Source organism: Leucoraja erinacea, chromosome 30 (assembly GCF_028641065.1).
Source record: "Leucoraja erinacea ecotype New England chromosome 30, Leri_hhj_1, whole genome shotgun sequence".
In the NCBI taxonomy this organism is placed as follows: domain Eukaryota; kingdom Metazoa; phylum Chordata; class Chondrichthyes; order Rajiformes; family Rajidae; genus Leucoraja; species Leucoraja erinaceus.
This window is the reverse complement of record NC_073406.1, coordinates 15,563,619-15,591,490: the sequence shown is the minus strand read 5'-3', so window position 1 is coordinate 15,591,490 and position 27,872 is coordinate 15,563,619. Positions and strand designations below refer to the sequence as shown.

The 27,872-nt window shown below is 48.4% G+C and overlaps 1 protein-coding gene across 2 annotated transcripts; it reads right to left on the bottom strand.

Annotated features, from left to right (window-relative positions):
- Positions 1-177: 177 nt before the first annotated feature.
- Positions 178-27,872, bottom strand: LOC129711688 (uncharacterized). 2 transcript variants are annotated; one of them, XM_055659536.1, is made up of 10 exons: positions 27,743-27,872; positions 24,513-24,609; positions 23,391-23,568; positions 15,920-16,065; positions 12,164-12,343; positions 10,527-10,643; positions 6,934-7,020; positions 5,918-6,065; positions 4,851-4,897; positions 178-3,212 (listed from the first exon to the last, which is right to left on the bottom strand). In XM_055659536.1, exons 2-9 carry the CDS (start codon positions 24,600-24,602, stop codon positions 4,869-4,871), a joined length of 975 nt encoding a protein of 324 aa, XP_055515511.1. In that variant the 5' UTR covers positions 24,603-24,609; positions 27,743-27,872; the 3' UTR covers positions 178-3,212; positions 4,851-4,868. The 2 variants fall into 2 exon arrangements, with proteins under 2 accessions (XP_055515511.1, XP_055515512.1); XM_055659537.1 differs by lacking the exon at positions 27,743-27,872 and adding an exon at positions 25,867-26,226.

The following is a 27,872-nucleotide window of genomic DNA, read 5'->3' as shown; positions in this document are numbered from 1 at the left end:
ATGTTTCCAACAGTGGGAGAGTCTAGGATCAGAGGGCACAGCCTCAGAATAAAAGAATTTACCTTTGGAAAAGAGATGAGGTGGAATTTGATTTGTCGAAGGATGTTGCATCTGTGGGATTTATTGCCATTGATGGCTGTGGAGGCCAAGTCATTGAGTATCTTTAAAGTGGAGATTGACAGGTTCTTGATTAGTACAGGTGTCAGAGGTTATGGGGTTAAGGCAGGAGAATGGGGGTTGGAGGGAGAGATAGATCAGCCATGATTAGATGGCAGAGTAGACTTGATGGGCCAAATGGCCCAATTCTATGATCCCTATTGACCTAACCCATTCCACTGAGTTACAACACTCAGCTGGTCTGGCAAAGCATTTGAAGGAAGAAACATGACTGAAGGTCCTAAACCTGATATGTTATCTGCTTCGTGCCCCACACAGATGTGCCAGACCGGCAGAGTGGGTGCGGTGCTCAACGATGTCTGGAGAGATAGTTTTTTTCTATTTGACAAGTTCTTGGTCACTCTCCCAACGTGAAATGTGAATGGGCCTAATGCTCCTACGAACCTGCTTTGCCCATTATGTCCACACGAGTGGACATAATGGAAATCCACACAATTGCTGTTTCATTGAAGAAGGGTTTTGGCCCGAAACGTTGCCTATTTCCTTCGCTCCATAGATGCTGCTGCACCCGCTGAGTTTCTCCAGCACTTTTGTCTACCCGCTGTTTCATTGACTGACTGATCTCTTCTGTATCCATTTCAATATCATGATGATACTAGGGGCAGTAGATGTTATTCCGTTCAAAATGATCTTTCCAAAGTGATTTTATTTATAAAATGGGCATGATACAGTTAGTTACACATTGTTCAATTCTCTAACAAGATACAGTAACACGTGTAATGCAACATCGGATAGGTCTAGTATCTGGGTCACTGGTCTCGGATGGTGAACTGGGATCTAGGTTTGGGGAGGGTGGTGGAGGAGGGGACAAGGGGGAGCGTTTGAGTTTAGTTTATTGTCACACGTACCGAGGTACAGTGAAAAGCTTTTGTGGAATGCTAACCAGCAGAAAGGCTATACATGATTACAATCGAGACATCCACAGTGTACAGAGGCATGATGAAAGGAATAAGGTGAATAACGTTTAGTGCAAGATAAAGCCAGTAAACTCCGATCAAAGATAGTCCGAGGGTCTCCAATGAGGTAGATAGTAGTTCAGCACTGCTCACTATTGTTGGTAGGATGGTTCAGTTGCCTGATAACAGCTGCGACGAAACTGTCCGTGATCCTAGAGGTGTGCGTTTTCACACTTCTATACATTTTGCCCGATGGGAGAGGGGAGAAGTGGCCAGAGTGTGACTCATCCTTGACTATGCTGCTGGCCTTGGCGAGGCAGCATGAGATATAAATGGAGTCATTGGAAAGGAGGTTGGTTTGTGTTTTGGTCTGGGCTGCTTCCACTGCTGCAATTTCCTGAGGCTGCAAATGTTGGGGAACTCAGGGCAGGAACTAAATGAAGTCAGCTGCAAGCAGGGAAGTGTTGATCTCAATGCTGATAAATCCCAGAGCCTGATACCCTATATGCAAGAATACTTCAGGAAATGGCCCTGGAATTAAAGAAAGCATTTGCAAGGGTGTGACGAAACTACACGGTTGGAGTGTAGCTGATGTAGTTCCACTATTTTATAAAAAGGAAGCAGTAAGGATATTTGGAACCACAGCTGGTTTAGCCGGTCCACCGGGCTCTAGCCTGATGTCAATAGTTGGGCCACTGCCTCGTAGCACCACAGATCTGGGGTCAATCCCAACCCCCGGGATGGAAGATTGCAACCATCACGTGGTCCGCCCTGTTTCGACGAATGCAATCAACCCGGCGTGCACAATCAAATAGAACAAGTTGTCCTACAACTTTAGGCCGTGCACGCCATACACAAGAAGAAGCATCCCAACCCCTGGGGCCGGTAGTGTAGAGGGTTTAAGTTCTTCCTGTGACTGCATGAGTTGCCTCTCGCATCTATTTCTTCAGTCAGAGGGTGGTGAATCTGTGGAATTCTTTGCCACAGAAGGCTGTGGAGGCCAAGTCAGTGGATATATTTAAGGCAGAGATAGATAGATTCTTGAATAATACGGATGTCAGAGAGATAGATCAGCCATGATTGAATGGCAGAGTAGACTTTATGGGCCGAATGGCCTGATTCTGCTCCTTGGAGTTGTGAACAGGTTGAGGGAATGGGCAGATGCAGCACGATAGGAACGAAGGTAACTTTTCCAGGAAGCCAGCTTCCTATTCTAACGGGAATTGACTGGGAAAGGGATAAGGGCACAAGATCAGTCAATAAGAGGCAGTTTGCAGGCACGGTGGGGGGGGTGAAGGTGAATGGTCTACTGGCTTTCATAGAGTGGATTTGTAGTTGCACAGCCTTCTGCTGAGACCATACCTCCCACTGCCCCACTCTCAGACGTCACTGGCCATCCCACCCCACCCCACCCCCAACCAGATATCTGGACACTGCATTGTGCAGCAAGGAAGTGGAGGACGGAGATGCAATAGAGACATTTCCTGTTGGGACCCTTCCTCAGCATTGTGACGTCTCTGCAAGGTATGGCCACTCTGGTGAGTATTTATTCCGTACAACTTATAATTCACGGGAATTGGTGCGTTTGTGACCTGGAATGTCAACCTGGTTCCTCGCTCCATCGTTTGACCTGGCGCATGTCAGTGGCCACCGCTGATTTATTCCGATTCAAACTGCGCCAACAATCAGAAGTTGCCACTCCTAGAAGCATCATTGTGCAAGACAGTGGGAGTAAAAGCCAGGAAAATATCGACCTGCCCGTTTGTACAAAGCACATCTTCTGTAATAACCCAGTTGTCACAACTAACCACAGTGAGAATATTTAAAAGTCTTAGTTCCAAACATTATTTTAGAAAGATTAGAGATATAAAAATAAATGACTCGGCACCCTGAGTGATCGCTGTATAAAACCGACCGTTGACGTGGATGTTCAGTCCTCTTGGCCTCGGTCATGGAGCTGTGACATGGCTGGTGGGTGCTGTGCTCTCCTGTCTGGTCCTGCTGCTCCACACTGGTACATAGCCCACAGCCCACAGCTCATCATGTCACAACCAGGTCCCGGCGCAGATCTGATACATTTCACAAGGCGTGGAAGGGATGTGCAGGCAAGGTTGCGTCCTTGGGAAACGAGTCGGGAACCTGGCGAGAGAAAATACCTTTCAGAATTGCTGCCTCACAGCGCCAGAGACCCGGTTCGAACCTGACTATGGGTGCTGTCTGTACGGAGTTTGCATGTTCTGCCTGTGACCGTGTGGATTATCTCCGGGTGCCCTGGTTTCCTCACACATTACAAAGATGTGTGGGTTAATTGGCTTCTGTAAATTGTCCCGACCTTTCAGCGTTTGCCCATTTTGATGATGCCTCAGACTTCCCTCTTGCTCCATTTGATGTTCCTCCTCCTGAGGAACCCTGCAGGTCACCAGTCCCAAGAACAAACTCCTCTACTTAGTTTAGTTTAGAGGTACAGTTTGTAAACAGGCCCTTCAGCCCACAGTTAATGCTGACCAACGATCGCTTATATACTAGTCCTTTCTGTATACAGAAGCCAATTAACCTATAAACCCACACACCTTTGTAATAATGTGAGAGAAACCCATGTGGTCACAGGGAGAGCGTGCAAACTCCGTACAGGCAGCACCTATAGTCGGGATCGAACCTGGGTCTCTGGTGCTGTAAGGCAGCAACTCTACTGGAATTCAGCGGGTCAGGCAGCAACTGGGGAGGGAATGGGCAGGCGATATTTTGGTCAGCCCCCTTCTTCAGGCTGATGGACAGGGGAGGGAGCTGACAAGAGGTGGGGGTGAGACGAGACCTGGTTAGGTGGGTAGAGGTAGGGGAGTCTTGACTTGCGGACGGGTGAAGTAAATGATTAAAGTTAGCGGTGAAAAGGAAACAAGAGGGTGTCGGGTGAGAAGAGAAGTGGCGTAAAGCCATTGGGAGGGATATGAGTGGAAGGGGACAGAGGGGAGGGAAAAGGGGGAGGATAAAAGAGATGGATCAACTCTGCAATCCAGGCAACATCCTGGTCAACCTCTGATGAAACCTTCTCAAAGCCTCATCGTCCTTCCTGTATAGCAGCAAATGCCAACAACACGTGGCCTAACCAAAGTATAGTACAGCTGCAACATCACTTCCTCCCCTTTATACTCAACACCCTGATCGATGAAAGCAAGTATGCCATCAACTTCTTTACCACCCTGTCCACTTACATTGCCATTTCCAGGAAGCTATAGACATCAATGTTCTGTGGGGTCTTGTCCAATACTCTTATGAAGGCCAATGTAACAAAAGCCTTTTTGAGCACCCTATCTACCTGTGATGCCACTTTCAAGGAACTATGTACCTGCACTCCAGTATACCTGACCATGTGCAGACGCTTGGAAACAGAGAAACATAGAAAATAGGTGCAGGAGGAGGCCATTCGGCCCTTCGAGCCAGCATCGCCATTCATTGTGACCATGGCTGATCATCCCCTATCAATAACCCGTGCCTGCCTTCTCCCCATATCCCTTGACTCCACTAGCCCCTAGAGCTCTACCTAACTCTCTCTTAAAGCCATACAGTGATTTGGCCTCCACTGCCCTCTGTGGCAGGGAATTCCATAAATTCACAACTCTCTGGGTGAAAAGGTTTTTTCTCACCTCAGTCTTAAATGACCTCCCCTTTATTCTAAGACTGTGGCCCCTTAGCTCTGGACTCGCCCAACATTGGGAACATTGAAACAGAGTTTCACCAGTAAAGATGAGGGAAATCATGAGAGAGGGGGAAGAGCCTTACCTTTGGAGAAGTCTCGGCCTAGGGACATGTGCCAGGCACAGCGAACACTGGGGAAGACGGGGGGAACAAGGTAAGTGTTAATGAGAATGGGGTTCAAGACCAAATAGACCAACCTGTGAAATTAACCCGTGGACTGGGCCACAACATGCTAGAGTCAGCAGGCATCGGCTGTGGTTCAAAGGGCAGCAAACACACCTGGGAGGTTGGGGATTTGGGTCTCATTATTGGGTCCTGAGCACAAATCTAAGTAGTTGCTCCAGTGGCAGACGGTAGGAATGTTGTGGTGTAGTGGTGGGTTCATTGCGCTGTGGGAGGAGGGGACAGGGGGTTGCATTGTCATGGTGAGCTGGACTGAGGGGCGGGGGTGGGAGGGAGGGTGGACAGGAGGGGGGAGTAGTGGAAGGAGGGGAGGGTGTTACACCTCTAAGAAGTGCCTTTAAGCTTCTGCCTATCTCTCTGGCATATGCAGAATCCCACAGATTTATTTTAAATGTAATAATTAAACATGCGTGTGGCAGCTGATTGCGCAGGCTTTGGCTGCTGTCTTTCCTGCATTCTAATATGACTACACAGGCCGGGACACACTAGAAGCTGGTGGAGGTTGTGTGCAGACCAAGCCAGTGTATGAAGTTGTCACTGGGGGCATTCCTTTGTGACCAATACAAGATCGCAAAGGATGGGGCTGGCTGCAATTGAGCCTCACACCCCACGGCACAGCTGGTCACTGCAGGAATTCAACCTCGCTGTGAGGATTCCCGAGCAAAGGCAGACCTTAATGTAAAGACATATTCATCCCGGGGAGCACAACTGTGAGGGACAATCCCAACACAACCCGGTGTCTAGGCAAGGTGAATGGGCCTAGACATGAGATAGGGCAGGAGGATGAGCTGATGTGGGTTAGGGCAGGTATTTGCACTATCACACCTCATCTCCCCATTCCCCACCCCTCGCCCCCTACACCACCCCTCTTGCCCTCATCCCTTATGCCCCCCCATCTCACACCGCTCATCCCTCACACCCCACCACCCCCTCATGTCCCTCCACATCAACACCTGATGCCCACTTACTTCTCTCGTGGAGACCCTGACCAAAGCAGTGGTAGACCCTGACCATGGAGACCAACAGGCCAACCTTGATGGTGAAAGAGATCAGGATGCCCGTTACTGCGCCTGCTTCAAGAATGTAGGTCCGTTCATATATCCACACTCTGCTAATCTACACAGACACCATGGAACAAGAGAAGACACATTAACATACAGGAGATCGCAGGGAAAACTCAATATTAAGATTTAAACAACGGCAGATATCAGCCTCTCCATTCATTTCCCTGGTAACTGTTGAGGATGATAGGTTTTTCCCAATCCCACGCACCAACACAATTCCAAGGAGGAATCTGGAATTCTCCCTTGCAAATGGCAAGTTATGCTGGGTGAATTGTTAAGATTAAATCTAAATAGACCTAAATCGGGCAGCACAATGGCACAGTGGTAGAGTTGCTGCCTTACAGTGCCAGAGACCCGGACGTGTTTGTAGGTTAATTGGCTTCCTGTAAATTGCCATTGGTGTGTAGGATGCAAAACCGGGATTACGTAGAACTAGTGTATGGGCGATCGTTGGTCAGCACGGACTCAGTGGGCTGAAGGGCCTGTTTCCATGCTGTATCTCTAAACTAAAGTAAAACATCATTGGTAGCTGCTTTTTTTAAATCATTAACTAGGAGCAACTAAATGAAACTATGTCGCACGTAAACAATATTCGCAATCAGTTGTGGCACAGGATTGAGGGGCAGGGGGGTGGGGGTGGGGTGCGAGGTGAGCTCAGACTCCCCTCCCTGCTTCACTTCTGCCAAATAAAAATTCCAGTGACCTCCCCGTGATTAATGGGAGCTTTACACTGCGGGTCGACCCCAACGTTACCGACAACATTTCATCAACACTGTCATCAACTTCAAATGCTAATCCCCCTCCTGCAGAAATCCAATGTGTCATGTATCTAATGCCTTGAGCTGTTAACACTCAGCGATCCCTTGAAAAACCTACAGCCTGAAAATAATGAACACAGGCGTTGACCGGTTCCTACTCACCAGGTAGATGAGATAGCCCAGGTAGACCAGCTCTGGGAGGTTCTGCACCAAGAACACCCACACAAGAGGCTTCTTCTCCTTTAGGATCTGTAATGAGGAAACAACCTGGCTTCAGACAGTACAGAGAATCATCACTGAGACAGGAGAGAGACCACACGCACACTCTTGCACACGCACTCTCGCACACTCACACACATTCTCACACACACTCTCTCACACTCACTCTACCACACACTCACAAACTATCTCACACGCACGCACGCACACCCACACACCTGTCATTCTCAGCCACCAGGTCCACCAGCCACAGATCAGCTCTGGTGAAACACTCCAGTATTTGAGCCAGGACCTGCCTCTGTGCCAAGACTTGGCCACAGGCTCCTGGATCCAGCCCCCCACTGCTACCCCTCACACGTCCCAGCATCACTGCCACTGTCCATGCACCAGTTCACCCAGGGCTCTGACAACTGAATGCTCCTGTGGACTCTCCTCCCCAGCCCCAGTCTCCTGGGTTCATGGTTAGCAGGCAGAGCCTGTTACTAGTGGGCCCATCCTATCACCAAGCTGCCAGACATGACCACTGGCCCTTGGAGGGATAGTGGGTAACTTGGATGGCTTTGTGACTTTGAGAGCTGTGACGTCACGATCAGTGCCTGGGAGTGGGGTCAGTCTGATAATCCCTTTATGACAGAATGCCACCCTCCACCCTGAATCTCTCTGATTCTGACACCCTTGGAGTGGATATAGCAGTGGCTCATCATATGGTATCACCCAGTCATAGGGAGAAATGCGTTTTTTACACTCTGCTTAGCCCCTTCAAACTTTGCCTACTCAGCTTAAAGCTACGCACTCTCATATGTGACATCTCCATCCTGGGAAAAGGGCACTTCTAGCAGGTCTCCCCTCAACCTCTGGTGTTCCAGAGAAAACAATCCAAGTCTGTTCAACCTTTCCCAGTAGCTAATATGCCCTAATCCAGGCATCACTCTAGTAAACCTCCACTGCACCCTTTCCAAAGTCTCCACACCCGTTCTGTATTTGGGTGGCCAGACTTGCACACAATACTCTAAACCTGGGTGACCAATGTCGCATAAAGCTGCATCACGATTTCCTGACTCGTGTAGTCAATGCCCTGACCTATGAAGGGAAGCATACCATACGCATTCTTTACCACTCTATCTGATTGTGTTGCCACTTTCAGGGAGTTATGGACTTGGACCCCAAGATCCCTCTGTACATCAATCCTGTTAAGTGTTCAACCATTAATTGTATATTTTCCCCTTGCATCTGACCTCCCAAAGTGCAACACCTCAGACTTGCTTGGATTAAACTCCATCTGCCATTTTTCTGCCCATTTCTGTAGCGGATCTATATCCCGCTCATGTACAGCGACAACCTTCCTGACAGTCTGCGACCAGCAACCCTGGTGTCATATGCTAACTTACTAACCAACTGTGTCCAAGAATAGAGAGAAATCAGCCATGCAAGCTGGAGCCATTCTACAACAGTGAACATGCTGCTTATTTCGGTTCGAGAAGCCTTGTATTATGATATCTCAGTTGACGATTATCTCATTTTGGCAATTTGGCAATTATTCACGTTTGAGTTCCAGAAAAACAGTGCATTTTCAGTTAAACTAAAAATAGGCGGTAAAAGGAGGAATTGAAACGGTTGCCAGAACCCAGAAGGTTGAGAAACACCGCGATGTTGAGGCTCAGCGGGAAGCAACACTGAAGTCAGCATTTGGCAACCAAGTTCTCAGTAGTTTTAGAGCACAGGGTAACACTGACATCCAGCATTGTCAGTATTCCCGGCACTCTGCTTTGCAATAACTTTAGAATGGCAACAGCAGTGCCATTAAATCTCAAATAAATTGTATTGTATTGTATGTTCTGCTATTCCACTTCTCCAGGGACGTGATGTTTAGATTTTAGAGATAATCATGGATACAGGCTCTTTGGACACCGAGTCTATGCTGACCATTGATCGCACAATTCATTACCTCCATGTCACCCTACTCCTGTGGCCTACACGTTAGGGGAAATTTACAGAAGCCAATTGACCTACAAACCTGCAGGTCTTTGGGATGTGGGAGGAAACCGCAGCACCTGGAGAAAGCCCGCATGGCCACAGCGTGGATGTGCAAACTGCATACAGACAGCACCTGTAGTCAGGATCGAACCTGTGTCACTGATACTGTGAGGCAGCAGCTCCACTGCTGCGCCACCGTGCCACACTTGATGTTGTGTAAACATTCGGGATCTGATCGTCTGTGCAAGACTGGCATTTTTTGCCCGCCCACGCCCCCTGGAGGACAGGAGGGAGCTGCGCCCTGGAATGGCTGTAGTGGTGAAGGTACGTTACGGTGCCACTGAGTCTCTCACTTGGGCCACCACCACCGTGCTGTGGGCCTGAAGTCACACGTGGGGCTGAGCTCCTTCCTGGAAAGAGAGTGGCGGTGGGGTCCACGACCACCATATAGTCTCACGGCCACCACAACTGTGGCTGCCTCTGATTCCAGGTTTAATTCATTCCCGGCTGCTGTCAAGGCTCAGGGGAGAGTGAGATTCCCCTCTCCCCACCTGGACAGAGCCAGGGACCTGGTCCTCACTTCATCTGGGGGAGGGGGGGTGGGGGTAGGGTCTCAGATTCTCTTGCTCTGTTCGGGGAGGGGGCCACACACTGTTCAGAGGGAGGAATCGAAGGGGTTCGCTCGCTCTGTCCAGGAAGGGGGGGGGGGTTTGAGGTCAGAAGCCTTTTGGAGGGGGGGTCTTGATGGGGGGGAGGGGGGGGGGGGTCCACCTGGGAGGAGCGACCCTCGCCCCACCCTGGGACCGCTTGCACTGTTGACAGGTGATTGTCCATCCAGGTGGATGGTGGTCTCTCACTCCATTGTGGTGGTCTCTGCCTGTGGGGGGGGGGGATTTTGGGGGGGTCTTCACGTAGTCACGGGGGAATCGGGGTAAAATAGTAAGCAGAACGAGTATTACCAGTACAAGTTGGGATCTGGATTTTATGAGGAGTTACGATGAGGGATTACGTGCCCTCAGGGGGGGGGGGGAGGGGGGGGGGGGGGATTAGGTCTAACGTTATGGAGGGGTCCTAACATTCCTGACTTCCTTCTGACTGCTGTGCGGAGATTGATTGCTCTTTGAGAAGCCCTTCCCTGGGTGATGCCAGGTGATGTAGAGCTGAGAGGAGACCTGATAGGAGTTGTGTAAAATGATGAGGGGCGTAGATGGGGTAGACAGACAGAATGTTTTTCCCAGGGTGAAAATACAAAGACTAGAGGGCATAGCTTTAAGGTGGAGGAGAAAGGTTTAAAGGTGATGTGCGGGGAATTTTTTTTTAATGCAGTTTGGTTGGTGCCTGGAAGGTGCTGCCAGGAGTAGTGGTGGTGGCATATCAGAGGCTTTTACATGGGCACGTGCTAAATGCAGGGAATGAAGGGGTATTGATCATGTTCACACTGAGGTTTAACTTTGCATCAGGTTCAGCATAAACACCGTGGGCTGCCAGGCATGTTCTTGTGCTGCACGGTTCTATGTGAAAGATGCTTTAGGAACAACAGACCGTTGAATCTTGGTACTTACAGCTGCGAGGCCGATTACAGCTTTGAAGAGTGCCCAGAAGATGCCCACTCCCAGGATGATGGCATGCAGCAGGGAAGGCTGAGGGGCTCCTGCCATCAGGAGAACACACAGGCAGAGCTGCAGGGGAGAAGTGAGCAGGGTTAGCGAGGCTGCACGGGTTGCGTTTCAGTCAGAAAGTCTCCACGGCGTCCACGGTACTCGCTACTACTGAGCGAGGAGAACAGTGCCCCAACAAGAGGCACAGTCACTGCCACTAGGAAGCACCCATCAAGCTTATTCCAGGGTACAGGATAACCAGCCACACACTCACACTCACTCGCTCACACACTCTTGTGCTGCACACACTCAGGAACAATTCACCGTTGAATCTTCACAGCTCACACATAGTCAGACTCTCTCACATAGATCACTCACACGCATGCAGCAGGGGAAAGCTGATGGGCTCCTCTCACTCACCTCACGAGGCTGCACTCACTTCAGTCAGAAAGTCTCCACGGCGTCCACACTACTCGCTACTACTCTCAGAACAGTGCCCCAACACTCACTGCCACTAGGGACAACTCACTAACAACCAGCCACCTCACTCACACACTCACTCACACACTCACTCACACATAGTCATACTCTCTCACATTCACTCACACGCACTCACTCACTAACTCACACTAACTCCCTAACTCTCGCTCACACTCACTCACTACCTCTCGCTCACACTCACTCACTAACTCTCTCGCTCACACTCACTCACTAACTCTCGCTCACACTCACTCACTAACTCTCGCTCACACTCACTCACTCTCACTCTCACTCACTCTCACTCACTCACTCTCACTCGCTCTCACACGCCCACAGCATGCACAATCCAGCGTGTGCATATTTACGCACACTCAGTCACATGCGTGTGCACACAGATGTAGCAATACACATGCTGTATATAATGTGCATTCAAGTGCACACACACACACACACACGCAAACATATGCACTTGTTTACGCTCCCAGACACGGAATTAAAAAAACACCTGTCATTGTCGACACGGGCATGTGTCAAAGTGGAGCAGCTAGTGGAGCCACTGCCTCACAGAACCAGAGTCCCAGGTTCAATCCTGACATCGGGTGCTGTCTGTGTAGTGCCTGTACATTCTCCCTGTGACCACGTAGGTTTCCTCTGGATATCTCAGTTTCCTCCCACATCCTAAATACATGTGGGTTTGTAGGGTAATTAGCCTCTGTAAAGTACCTCCTAGTGTGTAGGGAGTGGATGAGGAGATGGGATCAAAAGAACTAGTAGATGGTTGGCATGAACACGGTGGGCTGAAGGGCCTGTTTCTATGCTGTATCTCTAAACCAAACTACAGTCATGGTTAACATGAACCCACTGATTTGCTGAACAAACCCACCTGGTCCACCATGTCTTTCAGGGGATGAAGTTGGCCAACCTACCATGGTCTGGCTTGACTCCAGATCCATCAATGGGGACGGATCTGTAGCAGTTGATAGGAGACTTTATGTTCGGGGGCTAGACCCTACTGCAGGAGGGTCAGTGAGGGGAGGTGCGGTGTTCAGGGAATCAACAAACGACCCAGCAAATAAAAAAGTCCTGCCGCGATGCACGAATGTGGTTGTTCCCAACGTCACCTGAGCTTGAAGGTCGAAGGTCACCAGAGAAAAGCCGAGGTTCAGGGTGAGGTAGTGGGACTGGACGCTCTCCAGGGCCCCGCCCACGCGGAACGCCATGAAGTTGGGTCTCTTGATCAGGTAGCAGAGGCTCGCTGCCATCAGGAACAATCCGAACGCCACAATGCACGCAAACCGGATCTGAAACACACCAGGAGAAGTCGGGACAATTGGTACAAGTCTGCAGGAAGGAACTGCGGATGCTGGTTTAAAGCGAAGATAGACACAAAAAGCTGGAGTAACTCAGCGGGACAGGCAACATCTCTGGAGAAAAGGAATAGTGAAAGGCCTGGATAGATGAATGTGATGAGGATATTTCCACTAGTGGGAGAGTCTAGGACCAGAGGCCATATCCTCAAAATAAAGGATGACATTTATTTAAGAAAGAATTTCTTAGTGGGAGGGTGGTGCATTTGTGGAATTGCCACAGACGGCATGTGGAGGCCGTCAATGGAAATTTTTCAGGGGCAGATTGAAAGACTCTTGACCAGTCAAGGGCAGCAGAATGGAGAGGGAAAGATAGATTAGCCCTGATTAAACGGCGGTGCACCTTGATGGGGCTGAATTGCCATATTCTGCTCCTACAACCTATGAACTTGAGCACACATCAGCAACTCAGTATCCCGTACCCCCTCCTTCTCTCCATACCCCTCCAGATCCCCTTAGCCACAAGGGCCACAAGATAGACCAGAGGCCATAGCCTCAAAATAAAAGGATGTACAATTAGAAAGGAGGTAAGAAAGAATTTCTTTAGTCAGAGGGTGGTGCATTTGTGGAATTAATTGCCACAGACGGCTGTGGAGGCCGTCAATGGACATTTTTCAGGGGCAGATTGACAAGACTCTTGACCAGTCAAGGGTTATGGGGAGAAGGCAGAATGGAGAGGGAAAGATAGATTAGCCATGATTAAACGGCGGTGTACACTTGATGGGCTGAATTGCCATATTCTGCTCCTACAACCTATGAACTTGAGCACACAACGCAGCACAATGCACTATCCTGAACACTCATCCCCTCCACCACCTGTGTGCGCCACCTGCAAAATGCATCGCAGATCCTCAACCAGACGAGTCCAGCAGCACCTCCCAAGCTCAAGGCTGGTGCCGTCAAGGAAGAGAAGGAGATCAGGTTCTTCTGCAATTTGCCCACTCCCCTAATTCATATTGACAAGGATCTCCGGCATCTAACACCAGGAACTCCCTGCCCAACAACACTGTGGGGTTGTCTGCAGCAGAGAATTGCAGCAGTTCCAACAGCAACCGAACCGACCTTCACACGTGCGGCCAGAGTGGACAATAAATGTTGGTCCAGGCCCCTTGAGGGAAGCAAATGAGGAAATTGTGGAGACTCTGAACATGGTTTTTCTGATTCCAATAGAGAGACGCTCATCGTTTCAGGCAGAATATGTTTAAAGAGAAACAGTAATGTCTCTATGATCAGTGGGCAGAACGGCAGATAAAACATGTTCTCGGCAAAAGGGAGGTTGCAGATAAGGTGGAGAGGGGGAGAGATAGAATTCAGGGCGGGGGCTGTGAGAGGAGCAGTGAACAACAAATGATCAGTTCAGGGGAGGTGCGCATAGGAGAATAAATAAATGTACAAAATTAAGAGTTTAAGAAATTAAGAATTATTGACGTACCACAAAGAAACAGGCTCACCATGTCCATGGCGACCATCCTACTTGTGTACATTAATTCTACATCCATCTGTGCTTTGCTCATTCAAATGTATGCGGGTTGGATGAGTGTAGATGGGACATGTTGGTCAGTGTGGACAAGTTTGGCCGAAGGGCTGTGTCCACGCTGTATGATTCTGTGAAATGAATATACCTGCCATTGGGGGGGGGGATTGGTAGTGCAGGTTCACCAAACTGTTTCTGGGGTTGTGCCCATACCGAATGCAAAAAGATTGAGAAGACTAGAGTTGTATTCACTTTAAAGACCAAGAGGTTGTCTCATTAAAACTGAAGAAATTATTTCAGGCAGACTGCCAACCTTGCACAACCCATTCATCGCTTTGTAGTTTCATGCTGCCTTCACACCGCTTACAAAGCAACCCATCACAGTATCTATGGTAAACATGCACACAGAGCTTCCAATTCCATTATCAGAATTATTTATAAATATAACTGACAAAGGAAATGAGAATGCAAAACTCTGAACACTCAGCAAACAGGGGACATAAACTAAAGGGTGAGCTGAGAGGAAAGTGCTTTGAGATTCAGTGCAGGAAGGAACTGCAGATGCTGGTTTATACCGAAGATAGGCACAGAATGCTGGAGTAACTCAGCAGGTCAGGCAGCATCTTTGAGATTCTGCTTGATCCCTTTCATGTTGATTCATAGAAATGAAATCAATAAGCCATTGTTATGTGATTTCCACACCAGCAGGGAAACACTGGCACTGCTGAAGACTAATTTAACAGCTACGGAACAAGGTGCCTTCCTGCAAAGGAGGATGCAGTTGCATAAACAAGTGAAATGCTGAAATTTAGAGAAGGATCTTGCATAAGTGCCAACACTGGAGACTGGTGCACCAGTATTTGTCAACGCGTCAAATTAAAAGTGGAAATATTTTGTAAGTTTAAGAAGGAACTGCAGATGCTGGAAAAATCGAAGGAAGACAAAAATGCTGGAGAAACTCACCCGCTGAGTTTCACCCGCTGAGTTTCTCCAGCATTTTTGTCTGCCTAATATTTTGTAGGTTGTGCTTTGACATTGGTTTATTATTTAGGTTACCGACCGCTCTGCACCACCCCTCTGACGTGCAGTCTCGCTTGCCACTGACCCTCCAACAGGGGGGCACGCCCTCTGTACGGCATCCGCTTCCGCTTTGATATTGTGGGACTTCTACTGGCGATAGGCACAAAATGCTGGAGTTAACACAGAGTGTCAGACGGCATCCCTGGATAGATGACGGTACGGGTCGGGATCCTTCCTCAGACAGATTGCATGGGTGGGGAGAAGGAAAGCTGGAGGAGTGGAGGGGCAGGACAGGTGGCAGGGTCATGGGTGAACACAGGCGGAGGGGGTGGAGGGGGGAATGGGGATTAATAGGAAGATTGTTGGACAAAGGCCAGAGATTAACACACACAATGTGCGAGACAAAAGGATTAGTCGCGAATGGTGAAGTTAGAGGATTGACTAGAAGTGAATTGTTGGTTTAAGGAGAGGGGGAGGGTGGACATAGGTACGAGTTCAGTCAGGGCTCAGGTGGGGAACGGGGGTGGGAGGAGGAAAGTGGAGGAGGGGGGAGGGAGTTGGTTTTTTAGCGGTTATCTAAAGTTGGTGAATTCAATATTCATACCGTTGGGATGTAAGCTACCCACTTTAACTGCTTCTCTCTCCGCAGCTGCTGCCTGACCTGCTAAGTTTTTCCAGCGATTTCAGTTTTTATTTGAGATTTCCAGCATCTGCGGTGTGTGGATAGTCACGCCTGACAGCATGCTTCACTGGAGCTACGGAAACAGTGTTGTGTGTGTGCAAGCAACAGGCGCTCTGAGGGACAAGGTGACAGTCGTATGTGCAGTGAAGTTCATATGTTCTAGGAGCAGAATTAGGTCATTTGGCCCATCAAGTCTACTCCGCCATTCAATCGTGGCTGATCTATCGTTCCAGCTCAACCCCATTCTCCTGCCTTCTCCCCACAACCCCTGACACCCGTACTAATCAAGATCTGTCAAACTCGGCCTTAAAAATCTCGAACCATCGACACTCACCACAATGGCTTTCTTCTCCTCGGGTTCAGTTGCGATGAAGTTCACCAGAGAACGGACTAAAAGCAACAAGATGGACAGAATAAACGCCAGCAGCTCCTGCTGATTCTCCTGCAGAACTCCACGTAACACGTAGTAAATGCAGAACACTGGAGGGAGAGAGGGAGAGGCAGAGAGAGCGGTACATTAGTCCCAGAGTCACTGGCAGCACTCATACTAATAAAGCATCTTAATCAACCGGGCTTCCAATTAAAGTTCAATGGATCTTCGGGAGGCCAGGAACACAAGGACACAGAGATCTTAGGGAGAGGAGAGGCAACAATCAGGAAGCAATTGAAACAGGCACATTTTAACCAGCAGTCAGCATTGGATGCGAGCTGGGATAATGTTTGGTTGAAACTAGGTGCAAGTTTATCATGGACAGCAAAACTATGAGCCAAAGAGAGGCACAAAAAGCTGGAGCAACTCAGCGGGACAGGCTGCATCTCTGGAGAGAAGGAATGGGTGACGTTTCGGGTCGAGACACTTCTTCAGACTGAAAGTCAAGGGAAAGGGAAAGGAGAGAGATAGAAGATGATGTAGAGGGATAAAGAATAATGAATGAAAGATACGCAAAAAAGTAAGGATGATAAAGGAAACAGGCTATTGTTAGCTGTTTGTAGGGTGAAAATGAGAAGCTGGTGAGCTAAAACTGAGTTAAAATATACAAAAAGTACTGGAGTAATAGTGGCTCAGGCAGCTTTGGAGAACATGGATAGGTGACGTTTCAGGTCGGGACAAACTGAACTGTCATGTTTTACAAAGGCTTGTTTGAATGTTGCAGTAACTTAGAGTAGGTGATTTTAATGAGTTGGGAGGCTATGGACCTTATGAATGGAATTTGGATCTGATGATCACCTTAGGGTTTGTGTGTAATCAATGTAATAAAAATAGGTGTGTAGGAAGGAACTGCATATGCTGGTTTAAATCGAAGAGACACAAAAACTGGTGTAACTCAGCGGGTCAGACAGCATCTCTGGAGGAAAAGCATAGGTGAGGTGTCGGGTCGAGACCCTTCTTCAGAGTCCCGACCCGATAATGTCACCTATTTCTTTTCTCCAGAGATGCTGTCTGACCCTCTGAGTTAATCAAAAAATGCTGATGTTCCAGTTAACCACAAGTTCCATTTTGTGAAGACACTCAAGAGTTTTAAGTTTCTTCCTGTTTGCTGGCAGAAGTGGCAGTAGAGGAAACGTTTGAGTGAGTGATTGCAAATATCCTGACTGGCTGGGTACAGGGGGCATTAGCCGCTCACTCGGTGTCAGAACAGTCAGTGTGAGGCTAGATGCAGGGGTCAGACACACACCGAGCAGTGACCTCTCTCTCTCCAGTGTATGAGCCTTGCACATAGAAGGACTGGGGCAGAGGAGATCAAAGATGGGACCTTTAATTGTGGGAGAATGAGCCACTTTGCCTGCAACTGTGCGGCAGTCGTGGGGGGCATATTCAACCAAGATACCCCAAGTATCTTAGCCTGATCAGTTGCTGGAGAACGGCACACATACACATTGTGCCAGCCTAAATGACGCTGGTCAGCTATTTGTGATGTTGCCCCACTGATCAAGACAACTGCCGGTGTGTCCATAGGATGAGTTAATAACAGGAGATGGGATTGCATCGGGCAGCCAGCAGTAGACGTGGGGTAGGAGGCAGGCGCAGCTGCGAGACCTGCTACCGTACAGCGCCAGAGACCCAGGTTTGATCCTGACCTTGGGTGCTGTCTGTGTGGAGCTTCCACATTCTCCCTGTGACCGCGTGGGTTTCCTATGGGTGCATGTCTTTGACGTCTCCCCTTATGGAGAAAACTAGTTTCCTCCGACATCCCAAAGATGTGCGTGTTTGGGGGTTAATTGGTCTCTGTAAAATTGCTCCGAGCATGTGGGGAGTGGACGTGAGAGGGAGATAACATAGAACTAGTGTGAATGGGTGATCGATGGTCAGGCCAAAGGGTCTGTTTCCAAGATGTATCTGTAAACTATAAACTAAATCAGAAGAAAGGAGGTCCCTTGTGTGTAAAATAACATTCCCTACTTTTCCTGCCTGGAATGGAAACTTCTCCACCCATTACTCGAATTTAGGAAGTGCAGTTTGAAAGACTCTATGCTCACCCCAATTGGGCAACCTTGAATCAGGCATAATGAGGAAACAAGTCTAAATGGGAGACTGGTTTATTTTGTGTAGATCGACCAGTTTGTGTTCAGAAATGGTTTGTACTGTGTAGGAACAAGGAAATTGCAGATGCTGGTTTACCAAAAAAAGACACAAAAATGCTGGCATTACTCAGCAGGTCAGGCAACATCCCTGGGAAATATGGATAGGTAATGTTTCCGATGGGGACCTTTCTTCATACCCTTTGTATGAGTTATGGTGAAACTGGACAAAATTATCACGAGAAAGGAACATTGAGCTTTTTCAGTCAGTGCTTGCGACTGATCAGCATGTTTGTGGTAGATTTGAAGGGTGTGCTAATTCAAGTTCAAGTTCACATTTATTGTCACATGCACCAATTAGGGTACAGTGATATTTAAGTTTCCATCCAGCCATACAAGTAAAAATAACACAATACACGATAGAGTTTAACATAAACATCCATCACCGTGTAATCAGCATTCCTCACTGTGATGGAAGGCGATAAAGTTCACTCAATCTTCCTCAAGTCAAGTCAAGTGAGTTTATTGTCATGTGTCCCTGATAAGACAATGAAATTCTTGCTTTGCTTCAGCACAACAGAACATAGTAGGCATTGACTACAAAACAGATCCGTGTGTCCATATACCATTATATAAATATATACACACATATACTGATAAAGTGCAAATAACAGATGATGGGATATTAATGTTCAGAGTTTTGTCCGAGCCAAGTTTAATAGCCTGATGGCTGTGGGGAAGTAGCTATTCCTGAACCTGGTTGTTGCAGTCTTCAGGCTCCTGTACCTTCCACCTGAAGGTAGCAGGGAGATGAGTGTGTGGCCAGGATGGTGTGGGTCTTTGATGATACTGCCAGCCTATTTGAGGCAGCGGCTGCGATAGATCCCCTCGATGGAAGGAAGGTCAGAGCCGGTGATGGACTGGGCAGTGTTTACTACTTTTTGTAGTCTTTTCCTCTCCAGGGCGCTCAAGTTCCCGAACCAAGCCACGATGCAACCGGTCAGCATGCTCTCTACTGTGCACCTGTAGAAGTTAGAGAGAGTCCTCCTTGACAAACCGACTCTCCGTAATCTTCTCAGGAAGTAGAGGCGCTGATGTGCTCTCTTAATAATTGCATCAGTGTTCTCGGACCAAGAAAGATCTTCAGAGATGTGCACGCCCAGGAGTTTGACGCTCTTGACCCTTTCAACCATCGACCCGTTGATATAAACGAGACTGTGGGTCCCCATCCTACCGCTTCCAAAGTCCACAATCAGGTCCTTGGTTTTGCTGGTGTTGAGGGCCAGGTTATTGTGCTGGCACCATATGGACAGTTGCTAGAGTTGCTGCCTTACAGCGCCAGAGACCCCGGTTTGATCCTAACCTCAAGTTTTGTCTGTACGGAGTTTGCACATTTTCTCTGTGATTGCATGGGTTTTCTCTGGGTGCTCTCTTTTCCTCCCACCTTCCAAAGATGTACAGGTTTGTAGGGTAATTGGCTTTAGTAAAGATTGTAAATTGTCCAGTGTGTAGAATAGTGCTGGTGTACAAGCATCGATGGTCAGCGCAGACTCGGTGGGCCTAAGGGCCTGTTTCTGCGCTGTATCTCTAAACTAAAGTATCATCCATCAACGATGGATTCTGGTTTGTGCCATTAGCTCAGGAATGTCAGGCTGAATTCGAGACAGAAGGGATTGTATTTATGGAGAGTAATCTCATCGGCAGAAACAGCACAAAGCACAACAAGAACTATAGAAACTATCTGTAGCTTGCTGTTGCCCTGGGATAGAGAGGCTCTGAGACAGTCTCAGTATATATAGGTGGCTGTCGCTGGACTCACACTGAAGGGTTCAGGCAGAAAGCTGTCCCCTTGTGCAGTCTGTTGATGAAGAACCCAGAATGTGTGTGGACTCTAGACGCTGCTAATGCCGATACACAATTAAAGGAGATTTCCGTTGCAGCAGCAGCCTCACAAGCTGCGTTTTGGCCATCCAGAATTCGACATGCCTTGTTGAGTTAAGTCCAGTGACTATTCCACAGAAAAAATTTCTGATACAATTGCGTGAACAGATAAAATATGTCAGGCAGGGTCAGACTGCTCACGTCATGCCAAGTGTATAAAATCATGCCTAACAGTATTATATAAAGTGTGATCAGAATATCACCGGATTATATATTACCATTGTTTACCACAGTGTGTTCATTATTTCGACTCTTTATGTTTTTTTGGTGAGTCTAATGTTAGCTTCGGTGTCTCTTGGTGTGTCTTGTGCTGGGGGTAGTGGAGGGGAAAGGGGGAAACCGCTATCAGTCACCTCCTTGACGGAGAGGCGACTTTATCCATGTCACCTCCCTCACGGCCTAACAACATGGATTGGAGCGGCCTTTCCCGGAGTTGGCTTCAGCAGCGGGCGCAGCGTGGACTTTTTCCATCACGGAGCAGGCAAACCCTTGCTGGGGGTGGTCAGAAAGGAGTGCTCCGATCGCTGGCCTGGTGACTGGCATCGTGGAGCTGTGGTCTGCGGAGCTTCTAGCCGCGGGCGTGGAGTGGACATCCTGAAGACAAGGTCTCCGATATGAAAGTGGCCGATTAGGGCAATCCAAGCCGCAGAGTGTGTTGGCCGTCCCAACGTCGGAGTTTCGATCATCCCGATGAGAGAGCCTGTACATCGGGCCGTCCGTAGTAGCGACTAAGGAGGGTTCATGGCCCCGACCATGGATGAACAAGGGAGGAGGACTGAACTTTGTTGCCTTCTGCCACAGTGAATGTGGTGGATGTTTGTGTTAATTCTATTGTGTACTGTGTGTTCCTTTTTAAGTGTATCGCTGCTGGCAAATTCATATCACTGCACCTTCCGGTGCATGTGACGAATAAATTTGACTTTGACTTTGACAATCTACACTGTCTATCAAAACACAAAGTGCTAGAGGAACTCATTGGGTCAGGCAGCATCTGTGAAGTTGTGTAGCTGGGACATGTGGACAAAGGGCCTGCTACCACGCTGTAACACTCTATGACTCGAAGTGAATGGACAGAAGGTGTTTCAGGTCGGAACCCTTCTTCAGACTGATCTATCTGTCTATCAGCTGCCTTAACTATCTTAAAAACTGCAACTGAGACAGGCTGTAACCATCTGAATTCCAGTTGAGTCTTAGAGTCATTCAGCGTGGAAACAGGCCCCTAAGCCCAACTTGCCCACACCGACCAACATGTTCTATCTACACTAGTCCCACCTGCCTGCATTTGGCCTACATCCCTCTAAACCTATACTATCCATGTACCTGCCTCTATGTCTCTTAAACGTTGCGATAATACCCGCCTCAACTACCTCCTCTGGCATATAGTTGTTTAATTTTCAGTATATTGATATTTAAGAATATTTGTTTTACTTTGTGCCATGGTGGTGGGTATTATTTTGTATTTTGTAAATATTATTCTTGTAAATAATTGATTAAAATTATCTTTGGTAAAAAAAAATAGTGAGCGCACTCTGGACTGAACATAATCTGTAATCCAGTTACTTCTGCTTTCCTTCCACAACCAATAGACACGTGAACACCAGCTGAACATCTCCACCCTGTAGACGCCAACCACAGACCAGATAAAACTCTGCCTTGTTCCTAATGGGCTAATAAGATTTAATCCATGAAATCATTAACTGTGATCACAGTGAGCACATGGTGAAAGTTCATTCATTGTCGTTAAGTAATTTAGAATTCCAGTCTACTAACTACTCACATTCCAGCTGTAATGAGCACAAGATAAACCAGGCATTTGTAAAAAGGTGCCTCGATTGACCCCGTCTATTAATCGCCTCATTAAACATTTTGGATATCTCTTCAATAAACTCCAACACGTTTCTGAGACTATTTCTGATTCAAAAAGGTTAATCTGATTGTACCTAATCAGTCCATGTCAATCCAAATGCTGGTAGATCCTGTCCCTCAGAATCCCCTCCAGTAATTTACACCCCACTCATCGACCTTTATACTTTAGACTTTAGAGATACAGCACAGCAACAGGGTCTTCGGCCCACCGAGGTCCATGCCAACCAACAATCATCCCATACACTAATCCACACACACTAGGGACAATTTTACAGCTTACCAAAGCCAATCAACCTACAAACCTGTACGTCTTTGGAGTGTGGGAGGAAACCGGAGCACCCGGAGAAAACCCATGTGATCACAGGGAGAACGTCCAAATTCAGCACCCATTGTCAGGATTGAACCCAGGTCCCTGGCACAGTAAGGCAGCAACTCTACAGTTGCACCACCGTGTCACCCCTTAGTTTGCTTGTAATTCCCTGGCTTCTCCCTGCTGGCCTTCATAACAAATTGTACAACATTAGCCACCTGCAAGGATGAAACTTGAACTTCCTGAAAGCTGAAACTTCACCTGTGCCTGAAGATGAAGTCTGCTTAACTGATATTTCAATAACCTCCTCAAATATATCTGGCGATGAGTGTCTAAACTGAAAGAGCCATTCCACAGACTGGTCAAGGAATGTCTTAACATGACGATGTACCCTAGCCTCCTCCATCTCTGTCCTTGAATCACTCCATCCCACCACCAGGACTGGCCCAACAAAGTGATAAAAAGTGCTCCACACCAGGAGTTCTTGGACTCCTTAATATTAGCTCCAAAGCCCATGAGTTCTCATGCTATCAGGTCATGGAAAACTCCACCTAATTATCATGCACCGTCCTCACACACCTGAAGATCTGATTCTCCGTCATGGAACAAGCTCAGAGTAACAAACCTCAGATACCTCACCTGTCAATGATGCCAACATATTTCACCCTGAGGAAACTTTCCACCGCTCTATGTGGCATGACCACATGATGAATGGGACAGAACATAGTAGAAAACTCTTCTGAGGTTTGACAGGGCAAATATTAGGATAACGTTTATCGAGGTCCCACCCTCAAGCTAGGTGGTCGGCCATTCAGGACTACGATAAGGAGTAATATCTTCGTAGTGGGTGTGTGAACCTTTTGAATTCTCTGCCCGAGAGAGTCGCTGAGCATATTCAAGTCGATCCTTTCACAGTTTAGATATTAAGAGATTTTGAATTAGTGCAGGAAAGAAGTGCTGATGTTAAAGATGAGCTATGACCGTTGAATGGGAGAGAGGGGCCGAATGGCTGGCTCTCACTTCCACCTCCTCCGCTCATGATGGATTTATGGTGAGGGACAACGTAAAGCTCATTTGCACTAGAACGACATTCCAAAAAATATAGGATCACAGCAATTTCTAGTCACGTTGTAATTCGCCAACAGTACAGAAACCGAACGGACCATACCTATGCCAATGAGCTGTATCACCGAGATGGCTACGTCTTCCTTGCCTAAGTCAGTAGTTTCAGTTTTGTTCTGACGTACAAAGCTTGCAATGTTAGCACCTAGCACAGTCAGGAGGGACAGGATTGCCGCAGAGACGTAGATCTTCTCTAACCAGGAGAGCTCTAAACATTGCTTGACCTAAGAAACAAAATGAGAAGGTGAGATGGAAACCAGGCATTGAATTATCTCATCTTGATACAATATTTGCTTTATAAAACTCCAGTAAAATGAAACAAGCGAAATGGCCGCTGAGTCCAATACAACATGAGCCCATGACGCTTCCTCACTGCCCTTCCCACCGAGTCCACTCCCGCCATCGATCGCTCGTACACTGCTATCCCACTTCAGCATCCTACACACTAGAGGCGATTTAGAGAAGCTAATTAACCTCCAAAGCTGCAAGTCTTTGGAGTGTGGGGGGAAGACCAGAGCACCCGGAGAAAACCCTTGCAGTCACTGGGAGAGCATACAAACTCCATGCAGACAGCACCTACAGTTAGGATTGAACCAGATCTCTGGCATTGTAAGGCAGCAACTCTACTGCTGCTCCACCATGTCACCCGATTTATGCCTTGAGGATGGTGGAAAGGTTATGGAGTTTCACAAAGAGAGTCTCAGAACGGTACCCACTACCCAGCCTGTGACCTGGTCTTGTCGTCATAATATTTTTGTGGCAGATCCAGTTGAGTGTCTAATCAATGGTGACCCCCAGGATGTTGTCAACAAGGGACTCAGCGATGGTGACGTCATTGAATGTCAAGGGTTGGTGGGTTAGAGTCTTTCCTGTTGGAGATGGTCATTGCCAAGCACATTTGTGACAAGAAGTTCACATGCTGTCTCGCTTGCCATCATCCATTTTGATCTTATTGTTTGGAACTAAAGTGGCACCAAATCAGTGACCAGGGATTTGAACACCCAATGGATCCTCGCTGGGAAAGGCATCAACTGGAGGGATTTGGAAACATGGATGACCATTTCAGAATCAAAGATTTCCTCAACCTTAAGCTGAGTTATGTTTGTGAGCCCAGAGCTGACCAGAGCTCACCCATGGCACCAAAGTAACAAACATATATCCTACTTACTGGACCACATGGTGTAGGTAGAAGTTCCCTGTGCCGTGGCTTTAGGTTTGGTAGCAAGCATTCCCGTTCTTCAATTGAACCAGATTCCATGTTGCCCCTTTAAACAGAAAGATTCCACACAACCAAGTTATCAAATTGGAACTGAACGTCCCACTCCTCTGAAAAGGTTTGCTCCACAATTGTGTATTGAAGGGCGATTATAAATGAAGGTGCCTCAATGTAAGTGAAACTCTTGGCAAGTAAAAGCTAATGGCAATTTGTCCAATCCCTTGTGCTCACAAATCCTACGTGCACTGAGTGACGACAACTGGATGCAGACACCAAAGATGCTGGAGTAACTCAGCCCGACAGGTAGCATCTCTGGAGAGAAGGAAAGGATGATGTTTCGGGTCGAGACCATTCTTCAGACTGAGAGTCAGGGGAGAGGGAGACATAGAGAGATGGTGTGTAAACACAGATCAAAGGGGACAATGCCAAAATAAATGTAGAATGGTACATGATTTGTGTCTGAAGAAGGGGCTCGACCCTAAATGTCACCCATTCCTTCTCTCTGGAGATGCTGCTTGTCCCGCTGAGTTACTCCAGCATTTTGTGTCTATCTTCGGTGTGAACCAGCATCTGCATTTCATCCCTACGCAATAAAGACTGGTGTAGTGTTCTAGTCACAGTTTCTCCACCAGTTAATAATCAAACTAGTTAGGACACTACTATCTCCACTGACTGTATTTCAAGATTTCTAGAGAGAGTTAAATTTAGCTCTTAGGGATAAAGGACTCAAGGGACATATGGGGAAAAAGCAGGAACGGGGTAGTGATTTTGGATGATCAGCCATGATTATATTGAATGGCGGTTGTGGCTCGAAGGGCCGAATGGCCTACTCCTATTACCTATTTTCTATGTTTCTAACCATAGTATTTCATCTCAATTTATTTTTCAGATTAACTATCTCAGACGGTTGACATCTAATAGTTCAGTTTACCTGTCGGAAGGAACAGCAGATGCTGGCATGTACCGAAGATAGACACAAAGTGCTAAAGTAACCCAGTGGGTCAGGCAGCATCTCTGGAGAAAGGTGGAAGGGCGCTGGGCGTTTCGGGTCGGGACTCTTCTTCAGACAGATAGTTCAGTTTCCTAGGTACACAAAAATGCTGGAGAAACTCAGCGGGTGCAGCAGCATCTATGAAGCGAAGGAAATAGGCGACGTTTCAGGCCGAAACCCTTCTTCAGACTGATCCTTCCTCGCTGCCCTTCCTACCGAGTCCACTCCCACCTTCGATCGCCCGTACACTGTGTTATCCCACTTTCGCATCCCATACAATAGAGACGATTTACAGAAGCAAATAAACTTCCAAACCTGCAAGTCTTTGGAGTGTGGGAGGAAACCGGAGCACCAGGAAAAAAACCCACGCGGTCACAGGGAGAACGTACAAACTCTGCTCCGACAGCACCCGTCGTCAGGAACTAACCCGGGTCTCTGGCGCTAAGGCGTTTTCCAACCGCTTTTAAGTTCGTTCTCGTGATTTTGGTCATGCTGTCTTTGACTGCAACAACTAGCTCTACAACTCCAACCGCAGATTTGCTCGTAAACTTCGTGTCTTTCCTCTGCTGCTCCCTGCCTTGTTTATAAAATGTTAGATTACATCTGTTGTTCAATGGGATGAGTCCGGAAAAGTGGCGCCGGGGCTAAAGATCAGCCGTGATCTCAATGACTGGGCTGGCTTCTGGTGTGTCTTTGCAACATTTGTTATTGATATTTCCTTGACAATGGTGTCAGAACAGGAAACTCTGGGGACTCCTTTTCCGCTTTGAAATTCTTAGTGATACAAAGGAAAGTGTGTCAATGTGTAAATGAAGAAGGGTCTCGACCCGAAACGTCACCCGTTCCTTCTCTCCAGAGATGCTGAGTTACTCCTCTATTTTGTACCTTGTGTAAATTGTGCGCCTGATAACCTGACACACTTCTCGGACTCGTCGATCAAAGTGTCTAGTCTAATGTGTAGGAAGGAACTGCAGATGCTGGTTTACACCGAAGATAGACACAAAATGCTGGAGTAACTCAGCGGGACAGGCAGCATCTCTGGAGAGAAGGGATGGGTGGCGTCTCGGGTCGAGACCCTTCTTCAGATTCAGAGAGGCCCGTCCCTCCCGCAAAGCCCGATGCGTACAGCGATGCTCATTGTGACATTTTAGAGTTACTGCAGAAAAAACAATCGGATTATTCAGAACTTAGTTTGCATTTTCGACCAGATTTGTACATTGTTGGCGGTACACAAACATGCTGGAGAAACTCAGCGGGTGCAGCAGCACCTATGGAGCGAAGGAGATAGGCAACCTTTCGGCCCGAAACGTTGCCTATCTCCTTCGCTCCATTGATAGATGCTGCTGCACCCGCTAAGTTTCTCCAGCATTTTTGGGTACCTTCGATTTTCCAGCATCTGCAGTTCCTTCTTAAAGTACGTTGTTGGCGATGGGGGGAGGCGGCCCTCTGACCAAAGATCCTATAACAAGCTATAGTGTTATAATAGTATAGTATCCTATTTTGCCTCGGACTGCCCCGGGAGAGCGACTGCCAGAAGAGCAGCGCCGCGGGCAGGGAGGCGGCGTGAGGGGCGCAGTGAACCCGCCGTATCCCCGGTCCCGGCCGGCAGGGAATCAGCGGACAGCGGCCGCCTGGGTCCCAGACTTCTGCCAGAAGGGTTTCGGCCCGAAAACGTGCCAGTAACAGCGGCTCCATAGATGCTGCACCCCCCCCTTCCCCTCCCCTCCCAGCTTTTTTGTGCGGAGCCTCCTATAACCCCGTCCCCTCCCCTCTATAATCCCCCCCCCCCCCCCTTTCCTCCCCATGCCCCGGCCCTGTTCCTGCCTGACGGGCAGCCGGACGGGCAGGGAAACTTGGCATGAAACTTCCGCGTAACCAGTGGCCGCACTGCGTCCCAGCCCGCTGCGCTCCCTCAGGGCCTCTCCTACACTGCGGCGCTCCCTCACTCACTGCCCTTCCCACACTGCGGCGCTCCCTCACCGCCCCTCCCACAGCGTGGCGCTCCCTCACCGCCCCTCCCACACTGCGGCGCTCCCTCACTCCGCCCCTCTCACACTGCGGCGCTCCCTCACCGCCCCTCTCACAGCGTGGCTCTCCCCACTGCCCTTTCCACACTGCGGCGCTCCCTCGCCGCACATTTCACCGCGAGGCGCTCCCTCACCGCCCCTCCCACAGCGCGGCGCTCCCTCACCAACCACCCTTCCCACAATGGGATTGCTGTCCAGAGATGGGTCACTGAGGCAGGACTCGAGGCGCCGTCTGAGTTTGAAATGAGTGATGTCGTCCACAAGAGGAAGTATCCTCTCCTCTTCCACCCCTCA